Source organism: Pipra filicauda, unplaced genomic scaffold (assembly GCF_003945595.2).
Source record: "Pipra filicauda isolate LSUMZ 115617 unplaced genomic scaffold, ASM394559v2 scaffold210_size2929891_pilon, whole genome shotgun sequence".
In the NCBI taxonomy this organism is placed as follows: Eukaryota; Metazoa; Chordata; class Aves; order Passeriformes; family Pipridae; genus Pipra; species Pipra filicauda.
In genome coordinates this window covers 2,674,762-2,693,959 of record NW_024104322.1, presented here as the reverse complement: position 1 = coordinate 2,693,959, position 19,198 = coordinate 2,674,762, and the positions used below count along the sequence as shown (strand labels likewise).

Sequence of the window (19,198 nt, the reverse complement as noted above, 5' to 3'; positions counted from 1 at the left end):
AATAACGCTCAGCCTGTGTTTATGAAGGTCATTGCTCTTTTCTTACACTGTGCTTAGTTTATGGCCTCATTTTTTTTCTTTTTCTCTTGTGCTCCATTTTCCACCATGAACAGCATGTGCAACTTCCCAGTTTAGCTTCAGGCAAACAACCCTGGGAGCTGTCATGTCCCTGACAGCAAGTACAAGAACATTTACTCTAGAAGGTAACGTGCTCTTCTTGACCTTTGTTGGGAAGGAGAGATTGTGTCCTCCTCCTCGTGGAGGTTGGTACCAACTTACCTCCTGTTCCAGCCTGAACTCCAAAGGAGCTGAAGCACTGGTTTGGGATCTTTGAAGGAAATAGCACACTCTTCTCCCACTTGCCCTCAGAGGGCAAAGAGAGAAGAGCTTATGCAGTATCTTGCCTGGGCTCTTTGGGACAGGCAGTGTGGTGGTGGTAGCTGGGTACTGATGGCAGAAGCTGTTTCGACAAGTAGTGTGGCCCAGGGTGGGGGCAGTCAGTCCGCTGACTTATTTTTCCTTCAGAGTGCTCCAAGTGTTTGTATCAGCAACTTCCATTCCATTCTACTATATGCTCCTGCTGTATTTACCTTGTTCTTTCCTGAAATGTCTCCTTGTCTGCTCAGTCCAGCTTGGCACCTTCTAACTCCAACAATGACCCTAAAACATTAACACTAATAATTGTGCAAGCTTTGAAGCATGCACTGATTCTAATGACATAGTAGTTCTGCTGATTTTTCTGTATCATCTTGTTTATTTAGATAACAGACTCTCCCACATGGTATGTCTGCTACCCTGAGTAACATCCTGAAAAAGAGTGATCCTTGGCATGCCTCCTTGGGCTTGGCCACACTCTGCAGCAGCCCTGGCCAGATTTGTACAAATGGAGAGTGGGCTGCGTGAGAAAAGGGATAAACAGCATGAGGTGAATGACTTGAGGGGATAGAGGGAATGGAGATGGGATTCAAAAGTGATGCTATGTCAATATACATTTAGTTTTCCATTGTTATAAACGCTAAACCAAGCAGAGCTTAGTGGCAGAGAAACAGTGACATGGCAGAATTGAAACTCGAGGATATCCAGAATGCTCTGTGAGCAGGAGACATTGGTTTGTGGAGAAAATCAGGCAGCAAAAGGAGGTGTCCCCACAGACAGAAACAGACCCTGATAAGTGCTAAAAGACAAACAAGAATAAAAGTACAGCATGAGGGACCAGGCGGGAAAAAAAAACATATTGCAGAGGAAATGTGTAAAGAGGGACAGAAAGTATGCAATGGGGGCAGAGCTAGAGGGAAACAAGAATGACACAGGGTGAGTTCCAGTGCTCGTGGGCTCAGTCAGACCCAGCGCCACCTTGAGCGTCACGCCCAGCACTCAGCCGGAGGCCGCTGCAGGACGGCGGCGCAGCTCCAGCTGCTGCCACGGGATGCCCAGAAGAGTTTAGTTCAAGCCTTGCTGTAGGGCCTTCGCAGCTGTAGGGCTCAGGCAGTGCGAGGGACCCAGAGCTGAGCAGAACCCACTCAGCTGTGCAGCGTTTGAGCTCCGCAGCACCACCTAGTGCCACCCAGCCAGCTCTGACAGACCATTTTACCCAGTGGTTTTGTAATAAATAGAATGTAGTTACTAAAATTATGTCCATGTTTTGGAGATCCAGCAATGACTCAAGTAGAAGTAGCAGAATTGGTCTGCAGTGACTGCCCCATGGGGACAGGGGTGCTGTAATGTGTCGTATAGGCAGGGGTTTTGGGGTTTTGTTTGTTTGTTTGTTTTTATTTATTTATTTAAAGAAAAAATAATCTAAAACACCTGTATCACTAGAAGAATACTTTAGTGCACAAAGACAGCAGCGGACAGTACCTGGCCTAACTCTGGGACTGCCCTTGTTTTTAACAGCCTAGTGAGACATCAAAGACTAGAAGCAAACCCTCCCCCCCAACAGTCCAAATATAAAACTTTTTGTACAAATATATTTTTCTTTATAGTAAGTAATCACTCTTAAAATACATAATTCCCTTAGCAAAAGTTTGCAATAATATTAAAATAAATAAAATATCCTAAAGAACATTCAGTTCCATAATAAAACTGCAAACCAAAAGAGTATAAAAATTAATTTCATTATTCAAATCTACTTCTAAGAGTTTTCTTTCTTCTTTTTTTTTTTGTTAGGCCAAAGTAAAATGCATGTAAAGGTGCCAGGCCTATGCAGTTTCACTGCCAGAAGTCCTACCTTTTGCTAGATACTGATGTCAGCCTGCACTAATCCCACTGCGAGTGTGTGCAGGGTCGGGTTGACAGCTCCTAGGTTTTAAAAGGAAATACCAATTCTCCCTTAACTCCAGAGACAAGACAGATGTTGACTGGCTTCCAAGTCAATATCCTCTTTTCTTTCATTCTCACCTACACACGTGGCATTTGGCCTTTCCTGCTAAGTTGAAATTACAGTTGCTGCATGGAAAACAAAAAGGAGGAAGTTTTCTGTTTGCCTTGCTGATAGTGTCCCTTAATTCGTTTGCAGGAAGTGAATCCAACAAAGCTGATTTTTCTATTTTCCACCCACGTTTGATTATTTTTTTTTGCATCCCTCACTGCTGTCTTGTCCTCTCACCCCAGCAAGAACATTTCTAAAAGTTTTCTGAAACAATTATGTCAGGCTAGGCAGGTTACCTCTGCTTGCCATCTCTTTTGTACCAAATTAGAGCAGCTTTTGAAAGGAAATCTGGTTTCATCGTTGTAAGTGGCAAAACTTCAAAGAATGTACTAACTTGCACATGATTAACCACAGAAGGGAAGTAATTCCCACACGCTCATGTGGTCGCTGCAGTGAACACCTCCTTCAAGGTTCAATCTGTGCATGGCTCCTGCAGGTTCAGAAGTGCTGGTCCTGTCATCATGGGGCGCTGCTGACCATTCACTCCACAAAGAGAGTGTCTACACAGTGTCTCACAGCCTTGTCTCCTGCACTTCTTCCTCTGTCTCCTCCTGCAAGGCAGTGATTTGGGGTCGAGGTTTGCGTTTGCTGGAGTTTCTGTGGTGTGCTGGGAGTAGCTTAAGGCGATCGGCGTGGCTGATGGCCTGCCTGAAGGAGCTCTTTTCGTTCAGCAGCTTCTGAATGGACTCGTACTGCCGCAACTTATTGTCCTCAATTACCTGAAGGAACATATCACTCAGTTAAATGCTCAGTGGTGGTGCTGACAGAATTCAGCTAGTGCATGTACTGGAGCAGGGAAGAGATATGAATGCATAGCAAACATCTTCTAACAGAAAAAGCACAATTTACAATTCCAATTTCTAATTCCTAGTTTGCAATTTCTAATTACATCCACAAAAATATACATTAAAATTTTAACATGTGGAAAAGGTGCCTATTGCCCAAGTTAAAAAATGCCACTGGCCTTGCTGGTTTCTCCTTGTGACTTAGTTTTACCTCTGAGTCCATTTGTTGAAGTCTTCAAGGACTGTGGCATTTTCCTGGCACTGCTAAACCACCCAGTTAAGAAAGTGTTAACTGCAGAAAATAGTTATATCACAAGCAGAGGGAGAAGGCTGCCAGCAAGGTGCCAGGCCTTCTCTACTTTCTTCTTCCCAAACAAGGAAGTGCTGATCACTTCTGTTTGAAGGAGACAACAGGTTTGCCCTGTAAGGCTGTGCCAGCCTCTCCTGTCAAACAGGAGACAGGGAAAAATCAGGCTCCTTTGCTGGCACTGCCATGGGGTGAGGGTGAGGACACAGGTCTGACAGGAAAGAACTTCTAGCACCTCTGTTGCTAAAATGTGGTCTGGAGGGTTGGAAATCTGTTCCAGGCAGAGGCAGCCTGGTTGCCAGGGACTGTGGGCTGGAGGTGAGGCTGAAGTCCAGCACAAACAGAGGAGCAGCACATCCAAAAGGATGCACAACCTGCCTATTGACTAGCCTGCTTCAACTTCAGGCTGTTCTTCCTGATGTGCTAATGCACCCCATCAAATACGGGAAATGATGTTTCCCTCTTCATAAAATGAAGATCCCCTTTTATAAAAGAGTGAAGAAAATACAGAGGAACAAACCTTATTTTTAAGAACAATTGCATTACTTGCCTTTTCTTTCTTTTAATAACCATTTTATGTAACAAAAGAAATACCCCATGACACTTTGTCCCCATGATTAAACATGAAAGGAATATTTACATGGCTTCTTGAAAGAAATCAGCAATTCCAATCATCACATGTTTTCTTAGGAAACCTCTCTTCCCCAAGCAGCCCCCTATTGCTCTAGTACAGCCATTTCTGCATTTGCAATTGTAAAGCTCTGTGAGATGCTGAGACTTTTCTGGAGCTCCTGAGCCAATAAAAAATAGAAGGCACCTGGATCAGCAGCTGGATAACCTACCCAACTTTCCTTCTGGTTGACAGAGGGAATCCTGCTCCTCCAGAACATGACCCAGCCCATCTGAACACAAGTGATTGTGACAGCTCAGGTGAAAGAGCAATAGGAGGTTGTGCAACTGCCCTGAATGACCTTCATCCATTAGAAAACATCATAATTTCCACTTGGTGCATTTTGCATGTTCATCAAATGTAATGAAACAACAGCAAATGAGCCTATGAGAAATGCTCACCAAAAATCGCTGGCACTCCAGCATCGCCTCCAGCCTGTGTTCGGAGAGTATCACCGTGCAGTTGGCAAACGCGTGCTTCAGGGTCTTCCTGATCACTTGGGAAGTTCTGAAAGGCAAACATTGGCATTCAGACTGCAATGTGCATGCCCACAACTGTATTGACCCTATGTAACAGTCTGGCTGTGTGTTGCATAGCTCACATGCACGGACACCAGTGCTCTGCAGTGCCTCAGCATGCTGCATCTCTGCTCTCAAAGTACCTATTAGTCATAAAGTTAAGGTTGTAACCAGGCTTCTCTGATCCCCCATGCAGAATTACTAACATATATTACTGAAATCAGGTTTAGTAACAGACCAAACAAGTTACAAAAGGCCTCTTTAGATGGTGCTGCCTCACTGATTTTCTTATTTCGGATTAGAAGACAGAACAAATGAACAAAACGTACACAGGGTCCAGGTGAGCACTTGGTTCATCGAGCAGCAAGATTTTAGCTTTGCTGAGAACTGACCGGGCAAGGCACATCAGCTGTCTGTGGCCATGACTCAGGACACAGCCTCCATCAACAAGAACAAAATCAAGCTTGCCTGGAAACTGCTCAATTACAGACTTCAGCCCAACCTGCCAGAAAGAAAAAAAGACAGGAAGAACTGGTGAGACATAGTTACTGCTGATTGAGGCAATGTACGCTGTTGGAAATGCTAAGGAAAGAGATTTTTGAAAGGAAAACAGGCCTCTTTAGTCACTAGGAGGTTAAAAAGAAATGACCAAAATTCATATGCTACATTACAGCAACAGAGAAAATAACCCCACTCACCAAGGTCACTGTCTCTACAGCTCTGAGAGTGTTTCCAAATGCTCCTTTTGCTACCCCAAAGGCCTTGTGCACTTTGTTTATACTAATGGCATTAGGGCTTCCCTCTGGCACTAGTGACAAAGCATTTAGAGGGATGCCCATGTCAAGTGAAGCTGCTGCCTTTGGACTAGAAGCCAGAATCCAGCCCAGGAGATGTTTTCTGACTGTTTCTTCCAGTGTTCCTGTTTGCTCTCATTGGGAGATATACACCCTAAAACAAAGATTTCCATCTTCCACAGATGTGGAACACAAACTGCGTTCCTTGACCTTATCAGCAGCATTTACAGAGGCATTTTTGTAAAATATGAGAACTAAGAAACATATGTGAGTTGCACAGCTCCAAAAAACATTATAAAAATGCAATGCAATCCCAGTAATTTATTAAGAGCCCCCTCTTGGATTTTTTAAATATTACTGATCTGCAATTAGTTTGCATTCCATGCAAAACAAAAAATTGCAATTCCTACTTTGTGTTTCCATTTCTTGTGCTTAAATTTCTAAGCAAATTGAGGCCAGTGCTTTTTTCCTTGCTTCTCTTTTGAACACATCATGTCCCTTAATGCAATTTTGCATCTAATGGCTGGAAAAGTTGCTTTCTTCTTAAAACTGCACAAGGTGTCTCCATATACCCATAGGGTCCAGACAGCTGATTACAAGAGTAAAACTTAGCCTCACTGACACAAGTCTGACAGATTCAAGTGCTGAAATATGGGGGCAATAAAAAATGAAACATCAGACAAGGCCTTGCTCTCTGCAGTTGGTTTGAGGAGCATAAAAAGCTGATGCTGATCTCAGCAGGATCCTTAAAATCCTCAGCAGACAACGTGAGTCAGGAATAAGCTGACAGTTAATTTCTGTGCCGTGCTCCCAAGTTACACTGACTCACTGCCACTAATGAGACCGACTTCAAGAGCATGATCTTGGTAAACAATCCAATTGCTCCTAGTAAAAAGCATTACAGTTCTTTTTCTTTTCTATTTGCTTTGCACTCTTGGCTGTGCAATGAAAACCTCAGTGTTACATATGGATTTGCCAAACTCCTTAATGATAAACACTTAATTAATTTTTTTTCATGCCATTGTAAATGAGGTTTAGTTCTTTAAAATTCCAAGCTCAATTCACACGCACACTGGAAACAATCCTCAAAAGCAGGAGAGCTTGTCTTCTTCAAGAGAGAAGATGTTGATCCATTTTTTCCCTAGCCTCAAAGAAGCAGAGAAGCAGCACTGAGCACCCTGTTACCTTTGCTAGGACTGTATGAAAACCTGCTGTCACACCACCTAAACAAAAATGTCATGATGTTTTTATTTGACAGTAAATTACTCACAGAAAGTGTCTACTTTCCCTTTTTCCAAATGTAGGGAAGAAATTAGATAAACCGAAGAGAGCAAGCAGAGACAGAGTTTTAACCTCCTGGATTGGAAAGGAGGAAGCTTTCAGATTAAGTCTCACACTTGTAAGCATTTTCTGATACTTGAGACTTGCAATGAACAATGAAAACGGCACCAATTCATAGTTAAGTCTGTATTAATTAGGTCATCTGTATGCTGGAAAAAGTCATCTGCTTCCTAGTCTGCAGTCTTTCCCTCCTGTAATGCTCACCTGCCTTTCCCCTAGGCATTATGGACACCTCTGCAATCTATAAAGTACCACCAGAGCCAACAGGTGGCACCTGACAACTGCAATGCATGGGGATCAGTGCAATGTGGAAACAGAATATGGCCCTTAAACTTGGGGACTTTGAAAACAAAAATATTGCTAAAATGTCAACATAAAATTAGAGGAAAACCTTCAGGTTTCTGAAATCTAATATTTCATAATTCTTATTTTCCATGACAGAGAAAGCTCCCATGATACAAGCAGTATGTAAGCCTAAATGCCTTGTCAGAGAGTGCTCCTCTCAGCTGGCTTCACATTGGCGTGAGAATTGCAATAACTATATCTATAACTAATGAGAAACATTTTTTATAGCATGGCATTATCTTTCCTCTGCACTTCTTTCCTAAGACTTTACATAAATGTAAAATATGACAATCATTTGACCTACACTGCACCCTTCTGTAACCACATCACCAGAGGGAGACAAATAACACTGAACAGTTTTACCTCCTCGGCAACTTTCCATATTTCTTCATCATTCCACTGCCCATAAGGATCCAAATTCATCCGGAAAGTTCCAGAAAATATGAACACTTTCTACAAGAAAAAATATAGATATATGTAGATAGTTAACTTGAAACATTGCATAAAGCATTGGAAGTTGTAAAGCGTACAGAGAAAATAATACCCTTCTGCAATTACCAAATAGAGCTTACTGCAGTTTTTTAATTTTTTTAAAACATTGTTCCAAAAAGAGTGATTTTGAAAATCCTTATATAATAAGGTTTTGGCAACTGTCTTAAAAAAATCTTAGCCAAACTTGTCTGAAAACGAGCAAAACCCAAATTTCAACAGTTGTCAGAATAAAAGATTTCCTGTATTTTCATTTTGAAATAAGCCTTTTAAAAACTAGTTTTGATGCTTCAGTATGTCAAACATATTCAAATATAAAAAACCCCTTGTTAAACCGCAATTTTGTTTAGAGAGAAAAAAACTATTGGATATTTGTCAAAATTCAGGGACACTGTCCTAAATTGTTTTTCATCAATGAATTTCCCTTTTTCTAATCAAATGTAGCCAAATATGTATTTCAGCATCATTCCCTGACATTTACCATGTCCCAGTCCTATCTGAAAAGAGGTTTTCTTTCCCTCACACTATCACGTCACTGAGATGTGACAGAGCACGACCAGGTTCACGGCTGCAGCAGCAACAACCTGCTCTGTCTCACGCCCGCCTTCTGCTGCACAGCATGAGGAGGACACACGTTTTCTGGCACTGAGAATGCACCCTCCTTGCACAGAAGGTTACTACTCTCTTCTGCTTTCCCCATCAGGACAAGCAGATTTAAGTGAACATCCCTTAGATACATGTTTTGTGGGTCAAAAAGCAATGATTCAGACAAATTAAATATTTGTTTAATCTCGTTTTACGTGGGATGGGTGTGTCAGATTCTGATGGAAATGAGATTCTTCGAGGGACACTGAGGCTGTACAGCATTTCTTAACAAGCCATTGTTTTCTATGCTGTAAGGTACACCTGCTGTTTGTAGCAGGGAGAACTTGCTCTCAAAGAATTTAAGTGTCTTGTTGAGAAATATGACTATTTGCTTGCTCTTTCCTTGTACGCTACAAATACCAAGAGGAAAGATTTGAGACAATTATTTTCTTCTGTCTTTTTAAATAAAATATTTATTTAGAGAAAACATATTGAAATGCAAGTGATTCACAGCCACATAAAGTCTTGGAGTCTTGGTAGTCAAATGCTACCAAAAGCAATGAATGAGTAGCTGTACCAGCAGAAAATAGCTGATAGAACACAATTAGCAAGTGTTTTCCCAGAGTTTTGTTTGTCTAACACAATTTCCATTTGACCTAACATGGGAATTTGACATTCCTTCATTGCTTTCAAAGTGATTTAAACACACATTTATATTAATCGTTTAATTATGATTAATTAAAAGTTTTAATGTTGCAGAGGAAAATAAATTACATTAATTAATTTGCTTGATTAAGATATGTACGCCATTGCCAACTTAATTGGTGCAAGAGAGAAGGAAGTACCTGATTCAAGAGACCAGAGGAGAAAAGGAGCTGCACTGTGGTGCCCTGCAGTCAAGTGGGATGGGTTAAAGTGCAATGAGACCTTCACTGCATGGCCAGCAATACACTGACTGAGCTGCAGCAGAGGCAGCAGCACACAGAGCTAAAAATTATATCATTGAAGTACGTTTTGTAGAGACGAGGCAGAAAGAGTAAACTCTTTCCTTTATAATTGTTTCCTTAATAACAGTGAAAGCTTTGATGAAGTACAGCGTAGTCCTTTTCCCATGTCCTACACTGGTTAGGTGGCATGAGCGGGGTGACATATTTGCAGCAGGATTAGGTTCTTCCAAGTAATGGGTGTGGTGGAAACAACAATGCTGTGGAAACAGTGTCAGACATGGGTTTGTTCACACTGTGAGCGCAATACATTTAACTAATGGAACAGGTATTTTCATTTCTCAGTGGTAAAGAACAGTTAACTGAAAAAACCAGTTCTGAAGATAGGGCTGAATAACATTCCTGCTGAAGTACAGCAGGCAGAGCAATAAAGGGTACAACTTTCTTCAGAAGCTGCTGCTATTTCTAATAACTGTGCTTTTGAGAACCAGGGCACTAAAAGCAAGCTATTCCCAACAGCAGGGTTGGTTATTTTTTTTTTCCCCACAAGGTAAATATTTCATTGTCCTGAATTCTGGTACTTCTCTCTTCATTTCAACACCTCCTTCCTCCCAGCTCATTAGAAACCACATAGGGTTCACTTGAGTAAATACCATGTGAGTCACACAGGCAGTTTAGAGTCTACTTACAAAGGGAAGCAGAAATAAATCTTTACATATTCTTAAAAACTAGAAGTCTAAAGTGAAAAAAAATACCAAGTGAATCCCAAAGACTTATGTTGTTCATAAATATGGAAGAAGTAGAAATAAGGAGAGCATTGGAAGGGGCAATGGATGGCTGGGGAAACTGGCAGCAAATCTGCCAGGTCTTCTAGGTCACTTGTTCAGATTCACACAGGATGATAATGGGTGTGATCATACAACAAATGGTTTCTTAGACCTGACATCTACCCATAAACAAAACACTCTGGAACACAAATATGGTCATGTTTATGTTCTGACCACCCCAAATATTGTAACTCAATCCCTCTGAAGGGCATTAATCCCCATCAGCAGCTACAGCCATTGCGTGCCAGCAATAAGCTTCCTAAGCGATTTAAGTGTTATGTGGAAAATCAAGACCCTGAAGTATCTCAGCAATTGCATACAGAAGAGTTAAGGATCAGTTGACAAAAGGCTGCTAAGGAGTGAGAGTATCCTAGCTGTGAGTAGCTGCTGCCGCTGCAACCTGTCTGCGGGTCCTCAGAAAGACCCATGGCCCCTTCTTCCCACATGCCCCAGGGTTGGAGAACAAATGCAACATCAGCTGGAACCAGACAGCAGCTCCAGGCACAGAGAAGTTACGAGTAGCAACAGCATGACATCCATGCAGCCTTCTGTGCTTTGTCTATATTATAGCAACAATATCAACATGAAACAAAATCAAGTTACTATGTGAATGCTTTAGTATTAGGTGCAGAGTTAGAGGTTTTGTTTTCAATAAGTGTCCTTTAGGGACTTCACATTGACATTGAAATATCAACAGGCAAGAATAAGAGCACAGGAGCAAGGAAAACCTGAAAGTTTTTCGGGACCTGTTCTGTAACGTTCTCCCTTGGAGATGCCAAAACATCTGCCTCCCATGGAGCTCAATGGTAAACGTAAGTGCTGTGCTCCTGGCAACACTGAACCCATGATGCAGAAAGCAACCTATATACTGCCCAAAACGAACCCATGGGGTTATTAACTACTGTCCCCAGTTGCTCTGTGTATAGGTCTGATGCAGCAGACGCTCCCCAGTACGGTGATACCGACTCGTCCCAATGCCCTGCAGGAACCCAGCCCCTGCAGGACCCTCTGTGGGACCACCCCGGGGAGCAGCACTGCTCAGCAGCTGCACTGGACACGAGTGGGCAGGCACACTGCAAAACAGCCAACTTCCAAAAGTGAGCAGCCCTGAAGGGTATGAGAAACAGTGCTGGAGACAGACAGAGACAGAATCAATGAACACAGTGTGATAGCTGCTGAAAAACTGGAACTTCAAATACAAAAGTCGTGAAATTTCACTTCTTCAGTAAAAGAAAGGAGCAAAACTGATTTTATTTTTTTTTTTGTCATCTGGTAGTCCCACAAACTATAGTAATCTTGTACTCTATGCTAAGCTTGATTTTAACTCTATATGGAGTATTTACATGTAGAAAACAGTGTAAGATCTTCTAGGATGCAGTAGAACACTCAAGTAAACATCAGAAGTCATCCCCTTTCTTGGAGCTAGCAGCATGGGTGTCAGCTTTGTGATCATTTACGTTAATGGGAAATTGGCTGCAAGTTTCCTGTTTCCATTCAAAGCCAAATTTCTGAAGACATTTTCTGAATCTGACTCTGTTAAATACTTCAGGATGCAATCTGCATGAGGACCTGTATACAAGAGAACCTCAGTGTGATGAAATCAAATGCAGCCGGAAGTCCTCTCCCTGGAAATGTAGTGGGCAAACGCCTGCAGAAGTATCATCAGAAAGGTCTGTCCAGAAAGAAGGGATGATGGGTGCAAAGGTACAGCCTGGTGTTGCTGGTGCAATTGTTCTGCAGGAGAATGACAGTCTGTAGGAGCAGCGCTGTGGGTAGGCTGTGCTTCAGAACCACAGCCATGTGAGAAGGTACAGGAAGAAACTTCCTTGTGGGTGCTTCAGGAAACATATTTTACCCCTTCACACCACTACAAGGCACTGACAGCCAGATTTAAGATACTGAAAGAAGCAGGGGTTTTGCCTTTGCTCCAGTTCAGTGTGATCCCTGACCACACTGCATGGAGCAGACAGCAGTGTCTTAGAACACTGTCTGTGCTGTGCAGTTGTGCAACAGTGAGGTTCCCACGGAGGAAAAGCACTTCTTTTCTACTAAATTGGGAAACTTAGGGTTAAGGAAGAGAAGGAGAATGTTGGAAAGTTTTCAGGAGGAAGCATGCCTCAGGTAGAGCTCCATTCTCCTTTTGTTAGCAAAGACTCTCCTGGAGACAGCGAATATCCAGGTGTTGCTGGAGGCGAGCCTTCCAGGAAAGGAAAGGCAACTTTTTTTTTTCCATTCTGAAGCTGTAGGTGAATGGCTAAGAACAAAAGGCTCCCTCTGTTCTGCCGGGAAAGGCAGGGTGGCATATGCAATTTCTCTTTCCTGTTGGGAAAGTGCTGCTGAAAACTTCATTTTGTTCTGAATGTGGGAACTTTTGAGGCATAATGTGCAGTTCTTTGGCAAGGCTTTGGGACAAGAGCTGTGAGCTGAAGCATGCAAACAGGCTGGCAACTCTCGTGACCTTCCAGAGAATGAAAGGCTGGGATTATTTGGCACTGATCCACATATCAGGGACTTGTGAACTGAACTAAATGTGTAATTTTAACAATGAACTAGCAATGCGCCTCACTAGCAGAAGGGGAAGTTACGCTGCTCATGTAAAAAATGTCTCTTGAATTTTGCTGATGGTTGCAGAATGATAATTTCTATACCATTAGCAACTCTATAGTGAGTACTCAGCTATGAGAATTATTCCTCATATTTTTCAGTGGGACAATGACTACTTGTTATCAAGCATTGAGTTTTCTTCTCAGTCCACGCATTCCCAAGGACAGCTGGAGACAGAAAGCAAAAACCCTGCTGGGCAACCACATGCCAAAGGGAGAAAGGGCTGAGAGCAAAAGGATGACTATGGGAGAGACAAGGAAGCCCCTTCCAATACAGAAAGTTATACTTGGTCATATAGGAAAATTTTGCAGTGGAGACATAGCTTGTACTCGTAAAAGCATTCTTCATCCTATACAGCCATGCTTTGGAGGGCAGCTCTGTAACATACCTGTCCTCCAAACTAAATAGATGCGGCTACCCGTGCAGTTCACTGCATAGCTGCCTTGATCTGAGGGGGGACTTCTTTTCATAATCGCAAGCAACAATCATGCTGCAGAACTAAGCCAGCTATAATAAAGAAATAAAAGTTTAAAGGAATAGATAGATGTGAAAATGTTGAAGAGAGGACAGAAAGGGTGACAACAGGTCAACTATCAAAGGCCAGCTTGCCAAGCAAGCAGTTCAGGAGGCACCATGTGACTGGTAGACCTCAGGTAAGAAATTAATCCAACCAGTGGACTCACTACTGCCCTGTTGGGCTTGTTTTGTTGAAGGACTAATGTGGCAGTAAAGAAAGGGTGTGTTCTGGCAAGATCAAAGTGCTAAAAAATTGCTGCCTTTGAGGAAATTTCAGAGTATGATTGTGGAAATGCACAGAGAAGAGAGAATTGTGTCTTCTTTGCACTCCTATTTTAAATAAATGCCACTAGGGCTACTGTGGAACAACATTTTTGAAAGGGAAGCTATCATAACTCAGAACTGATCATCAAGTAGAAAAATTTAATTCCAAATTCTCCTTGTGTTTGCAAAATCAAGACCATTGTTTTTCCAGCATGATCATTTCAGCATCTTTTAACAGCATCCAAAGCTGTAAAACTAACAGCATATTTTTAGTTAAACTGGCTGGGTGTCCCAGAGTCTCTCCAACTATTTTAAAATTCCTCATGTAGTCAGTGTGCAACAGCTTTATACTCCACATACACTCACCAGCTTTTTAAGACAGTACCCACCTTTCTCAGACAGGACACTACCTGGAAACAAACCATATGCACAGAAACCAAATGCAACAGCTTTACGGTGGAGACAGGATGCTGGGAATAGAACAATTAGGGTTTGACACCTAACAGTTAAAAGAACATCCTTGGTCACCCTGTTTGGCACACCCCTTGTGGGTCTGTCAAAGAGAAGGTCACCCAGGGTGGCCAAGGATCAAACCATATTTGTCAGTCTCTAGGGTTAGTAGCCACCCCTCAAGTGTGGATAAAGGTGGGGCAGACTGCATGACCCCTCACAGTGTGATCAGCTGATCTGCAACTGCTCTCCCTCTGCCTCACAATACTACAAGTGATCCATTGGTAAGATTGCCCTCAAATATTACATGAATTAATCTGCCAAGATTAATTCAGTCACAAGATTTCCAAAGGAATGAACACCGTATAGAAAAGACTGTGTACATTTTATAGCTGAAGAACTATCTGAGGTATAGCATTCAAAGAAGACAAGGCCAATACGTGTTACTCATGTATCAGCATCGTTGGTAAGGACTAACAGCTTTCAACAACAAAAATACAAAACATGGCATTAAAATCATGCAGTTAATTCCTTCAGTTTTCATTCCTACCCTTACAATAAGCAATCACCTTTTAGTGTTACTGTATACAGACAATAACATTATTTTTTCAAACAGCTAATCTAATAATTAGCTGTAACTAATACAAGACACTGGTCCAGTGGCAGGGACATTGGCAAGGGACTCAGAAGCCCCAGGTTTAGTTGTTTGCTGTCAGCCTGTCAGGGAAAACAGGCAATGTACAGTATGCAGATGTTAACCATAATATGTGATGTAGAGCTGAGGACACTTATTGTATTTTTTCTTCAAGGGGCACTATCTTATTCTGAATCAACATGCAAACAGTGTCAAAGGAGCAGGGATAAGCAGGCTAGAAACCCTACTGCTTAAGTGTGCTGTACCTTCCCATTTCTAGAAAAGTTCTTGTGTGAGTGGCATAGAAACCCTAAAAAGACAAAGTTTGCTGTGAATCATTGCATCCATCCACCCATTCATCCATGCCACTCCCCTTTTCACAAAATCTGTGTTCTGTTTGTTTCTCTACATACAAATAACAAACTTCCATCTTGAAGGTAACTATGCACATATGGATATAGAACCAATGAAAACAAAGGTACAAAAATATACAATAATCCCATTACCTGAGGAATCACTCCAAATGCCTTTCTCCATTGCTGCACACTCACTGTGTTCCAGGAAACTCCATCAATCTGGATATCCCCTTCTGTATCCAGCAGTCTTAAAAATGCAAAAAGTAAGGTGCTTTTTCCTGAGCCTGTTCTTCCTAAAAGGCCTACCTGCAATGCAAATTGTAAGAGCCAACATTTAATACTGTTCATATATTAATCACAGACTAAGGCAAAAACCTTAGAGATCTCATCAGTGAAGAACAGTCCAAACGGATCCCAATGGGATAGCAAATGTCATTCATTTGGGAGTGATAAAAGCCTATATCAAGGGCTGAATCAAACATTGGGCCAGACTTCTTAGCTTTGTTAAAATTAAATAAGACAAAAAATCTGATAACCTACCCTTACCTGAAAGTCAGAAATTTACTTACCTATTATCTTGTACTGATTAGTCCAGCTCTTTGTACCTTTTCCCTTCACTTTGCTATGAAGCCCTCTTCAGCAAAGTCACATGCAGCAGACAAAAACTAAGTAGGGAGTGCACTTGAATCACCCTAGTAAGCTACTCCATTTTCATACAACCAAAAATAGAGGACATAACTCTGATCAGACCATGAATTTGTAGTGGAGTAGCTTGGGCCTGAGGCAGTGATTCCAGCACAAACCATGCCATTGGCCACTCCCAAGCAGCTGTGCAAGTCCTCAACCTGCCCAGTTGATGCATCTTTCCTTATCTCTAGGATAGGAAGAAACATAATACATGGAGTTTTCTTTAAAAAAGCTCTTTTCCCCTTGTACTGTTGCACTGACCAATTACAGGAGCAAGCAATATCTGCAGCAATCCCCAGCAAACATTGAAATGCTGCCTTTTCCAACATCTGGGTTTACATGGCTAGTGATGTCCTGTCTGAGTGTGGTCTGCTTTTGTAGGGTGACCACGTACATCCAAAGGTGAAGAAGGGGATTATTCCTGGTGCCTGGCATCCCTTTTGTAACAGTGCCTCAGGCATCCAAACCAGATGAGCAGTCTGTGCTTTGTTGCACCTACCCTATCTACTGATTGTGTAGATTTGTATTCCAGTCTACAAAAAGAGCATGAGGGAACTACAGTCCTGTTAGTCTAACCTCAGTTCCTGAAAAAATCATGGGGAAGATTATACAGTGTACTACTGAAAGGCATTTAAAGAATAATGCCATCAGGCACAGTCAACAGGGCTCACAAAGAGAAAGGGCTGTGTAACTAATAAGATATCCTTCTATGATGCAGTCACCCGCCATGTGGATGAAAGAAAGGTGGTGGATGTAGTTTTTTCTGGATTTTAGTAAGGCTTTTGATACTGTTCCTCACAGCATCCTTCTGGACAAGTTCTCCAGCTGTGGGATGAGTGGGTTCACAGTGCACTGGGTGAACAACTGGCTGAAGGGTTGTAGTGAATGGGGCTACATCTGGCTGGTGTCCAGTCACCAGTGGTATTACTCAGGGCTCAATCCTAGGGTCAACTCTGTTCCATATATTTGTGAATGACCTGTATGCAAGAGTCAAATGCACCATTAGCAAGTTTTCTGACAATACCAAACTGGAAATACTGTTGAGCCTCTTGAGGACGTGAGGCCTTGCCAAGGGATCCAGATAAATTGGAGCACTGGACAATGATTAATGATATTTAACAAGTCCAAATGTCAGATTCTGCACCTGGGATGGAGCAATGCCAGGCATAAATATGAACTGAGATAGGAGGGTCTGAAGAGCAGCCCTGAAGAGAGGATCTGGAGCTGACAACAGGATCAAGAGCTGGCAGCCAAGAGGACAAACCCCCTCCTGGGGTTCATCGAACACAGCACCACCAGCTGGTCAAAAGGGGTGATTATCTTGCTCTATTTAGCATTGGAGCAGCTTCACCTGGAGTGCTGTGTCAAGTTTTGGGCTCCACAGTTTAAGAAGGATGTGAAAGTCTTTGAATGCATTCAAAGGAGGGCAACAAAGCTGGTGAAAGGGCTGGAAAGGATATCCTATGAGAGGTGGCCAGGGACTTTGGGCTTGTCTAGTTTGGAGAGGAGGCTAAGGTGCAACTGATCTCTTCTCCCTGGGATCCAGTGAGAGGAAATGGTGGGAATGGTTCAAAGCTGGACATAACGAAGCATTTATTTACTAAGAAGGTGGTCAAACACTGAAACAGGCTTTCTAGAGAGGTGGTCAATGCCCATAGTCTGTCAGTTTTTAAGAGGCATTTGGACAATGCCCTTGGACAATGCTTTAACTTCTGGTCCGTCCTGAAGTGGTCAGGCAGCTGGACTAGATGACTATGTTATTCTATTCTATTCTATTTTTTTCGATTCTATTCTACGTCTCAACATAGCAGAGCTCTCCCCTCTCCTGTTTGGTTTACATGTCCTTCTCTGGTGAGAGAAAAATCCTCACCAGTTTAAGGAGCATGCTTACATCTAAACCCAGGGTACATCACCCAATTTGAAACATAGCCCTTGAAAAAGTGATCTTTGTTTTTACTGCTCTGCCTTCTCTCTGTACAGTACAAAAGTATCTTTTATCTTTCATACTCCATTGCTTCATGGGATTTTCCAGGAAGGAAATCCACCAGACTGCAGCAGCACCTGCATCTCCAAGTTCCAGGAATCACAGGTGTCTCTCTTACAAGGCAGACTGGCTTCAGGATGGTGCTACAGGAATTCAGAGTTCTGGGTTCAAAATTTTGGTGTCCTCAAACTTAGTAGATGAAACATTCAGTTCAGTTAAACCAAGAGAGATCTACCAAATCTGGCAGAGACTGGTGATATCCAAAGCCAGGGAGTTGTCACTGGACCTGTTTTCTCATCTATGTGGGACAGTTAAAATCTCCTCTTCATCTGTATGGCTCCAGCTCAGGAAATCACATCAACCTCTCTTCCCATCCCATCAAGGTTGGTACTTTAGCAAGAACTTGAAGCAAAGTGTTAAACTTCTACCTAAATGCTGTCCTTAAACTAGAGCTCTTTCTTGAATCCAACCCCAAACACACATGAAGATTAATTAGAGGTTTGTCAATCCTCTAAAGAATACAGCTCTTTATGGTCTGTAATATAATAATTCAGGGTGGCATAGAGCCCTGATGGAATGGGCAGGACGGCACCTCCACCCTCTGGCTGCCAGAATCACCAGTGCATTACCCTTGGCACAGCAGCCAGTATTCTTTCGTGCCCTGCCCCATCTGGGTCAGGCTGCCCCCAGCACCTGCACTCACCAGCAAGCTTCCCTCTCCCCAAGAGAAGGTGGACAATTTCAGGCATGGGAATACAACTTGGAGAACTGCTGCATACATATTTTATCAGTATATTCTGCTCCTTATGACCAACAAACATCCCCATTGTTCTTCACTGAGCTGTAAATAGTGCCAAGACTTCTAGAATAACTGAGGTAGATTTTCCTTGCCTTCTGTTTTTGTTTGTAGTCAATAAGATGAGCTCTTTTTAAAAATAGACATAAGCCATTTCTGTTCTTCAGGTACTTCAGATGATATTTTGTTTTGCAAAAATTTCATTTACAAAACCTTACTGGACTCAAACTCCCCATTAGTCATTGGATAGATTTATAATGACAATTCTATAGTTAAGCTAATAGAAGTCAGAACAAACACAGCAAAACAGTGTCTTACCCTCTGCCCTGAACTTATTGAGAAGGAAATGTTTTCTAACACAGCAGATCCTCCTTCACCGTATTTGGCCGTAAGGTCTTTCACAGTCATTTGGCCCCCAGATGGCCAGTTCTTCTCTTCCTTTACATGCCTGTTTTCAATTACAAGGGCATCTGAAAACTGATTATTTTTCTGTGGTTTAACGCTTTTTGTCTCTTCTGTTGGCATGTCGATGAATTTAAATATTCGTCCAACAGACCGCATCTGCAAGTTAAAACAAACAGTATTCTAACTGTAATTAATTCTAAACTATCAAAACAAATGAAATAAAATTATTCCTAAATCCTAGCCAGAACAGGGAGTCTCATTTCTGTGTAAGCTATACTATGATATAATTTTCAAAGGTATGATACTTCTCATCCAGAGCTCTAGATTGACAGAATCACAGAATATTCTGAGTTGGAAGGGACCCACAAGGATCCCTTAAGTGAATGGTCCATAGAGGGATTGAACCCACAACCTTGGCGCTATTAGCATCATGCTCTAACCAACTGAGCTGATCTCAGTAGTACATTGT

General features: G+C 42.2%; 1 protein-coding gene across 1 annotated transcript in view; it reads right to left on the bottom strand.

Annotated features, from left to right (window-relative positions):
* Positions 1-1,698: 1,698 nt before the first annotated feature.
* CFTR (CF transmembrane conductance regulator) overlaps positions 1,699-19,198 on the bottom strand; it is an 84,349-nt gene continuing 66,849 nt past the window's right edge. Inside the window, exons 22-27 of the mRNA XM_039381002.1 lie at positions 18,643-18,885; positions 15,008-15,163; positions 7,552-7,641; positions 5,038-5,210; positions 4,592-4,697; positions 1,699-3,147 (exon numbers count right to left, since the gene is read on the bottom strand). Of these exons, the coding sequence (XP_039236936.1) occupies positions 2,941-3,147; positions 4,592-4,697; positions 5,038-5,210; positions 7,552-7,641; positions 15,008-15,163; positions 18,643-18,885 (975 nt within the window). The 3' untranslated portion in view covers positions 1,699-2,940. The remainder of the gene's footprint in view (positions 3,148-4,591; positions 4,698-5,037; positions 5,211-7,551; positions 7,642-15,007; positions 15,164-18,642; positions 18,886-19,198) is intronic.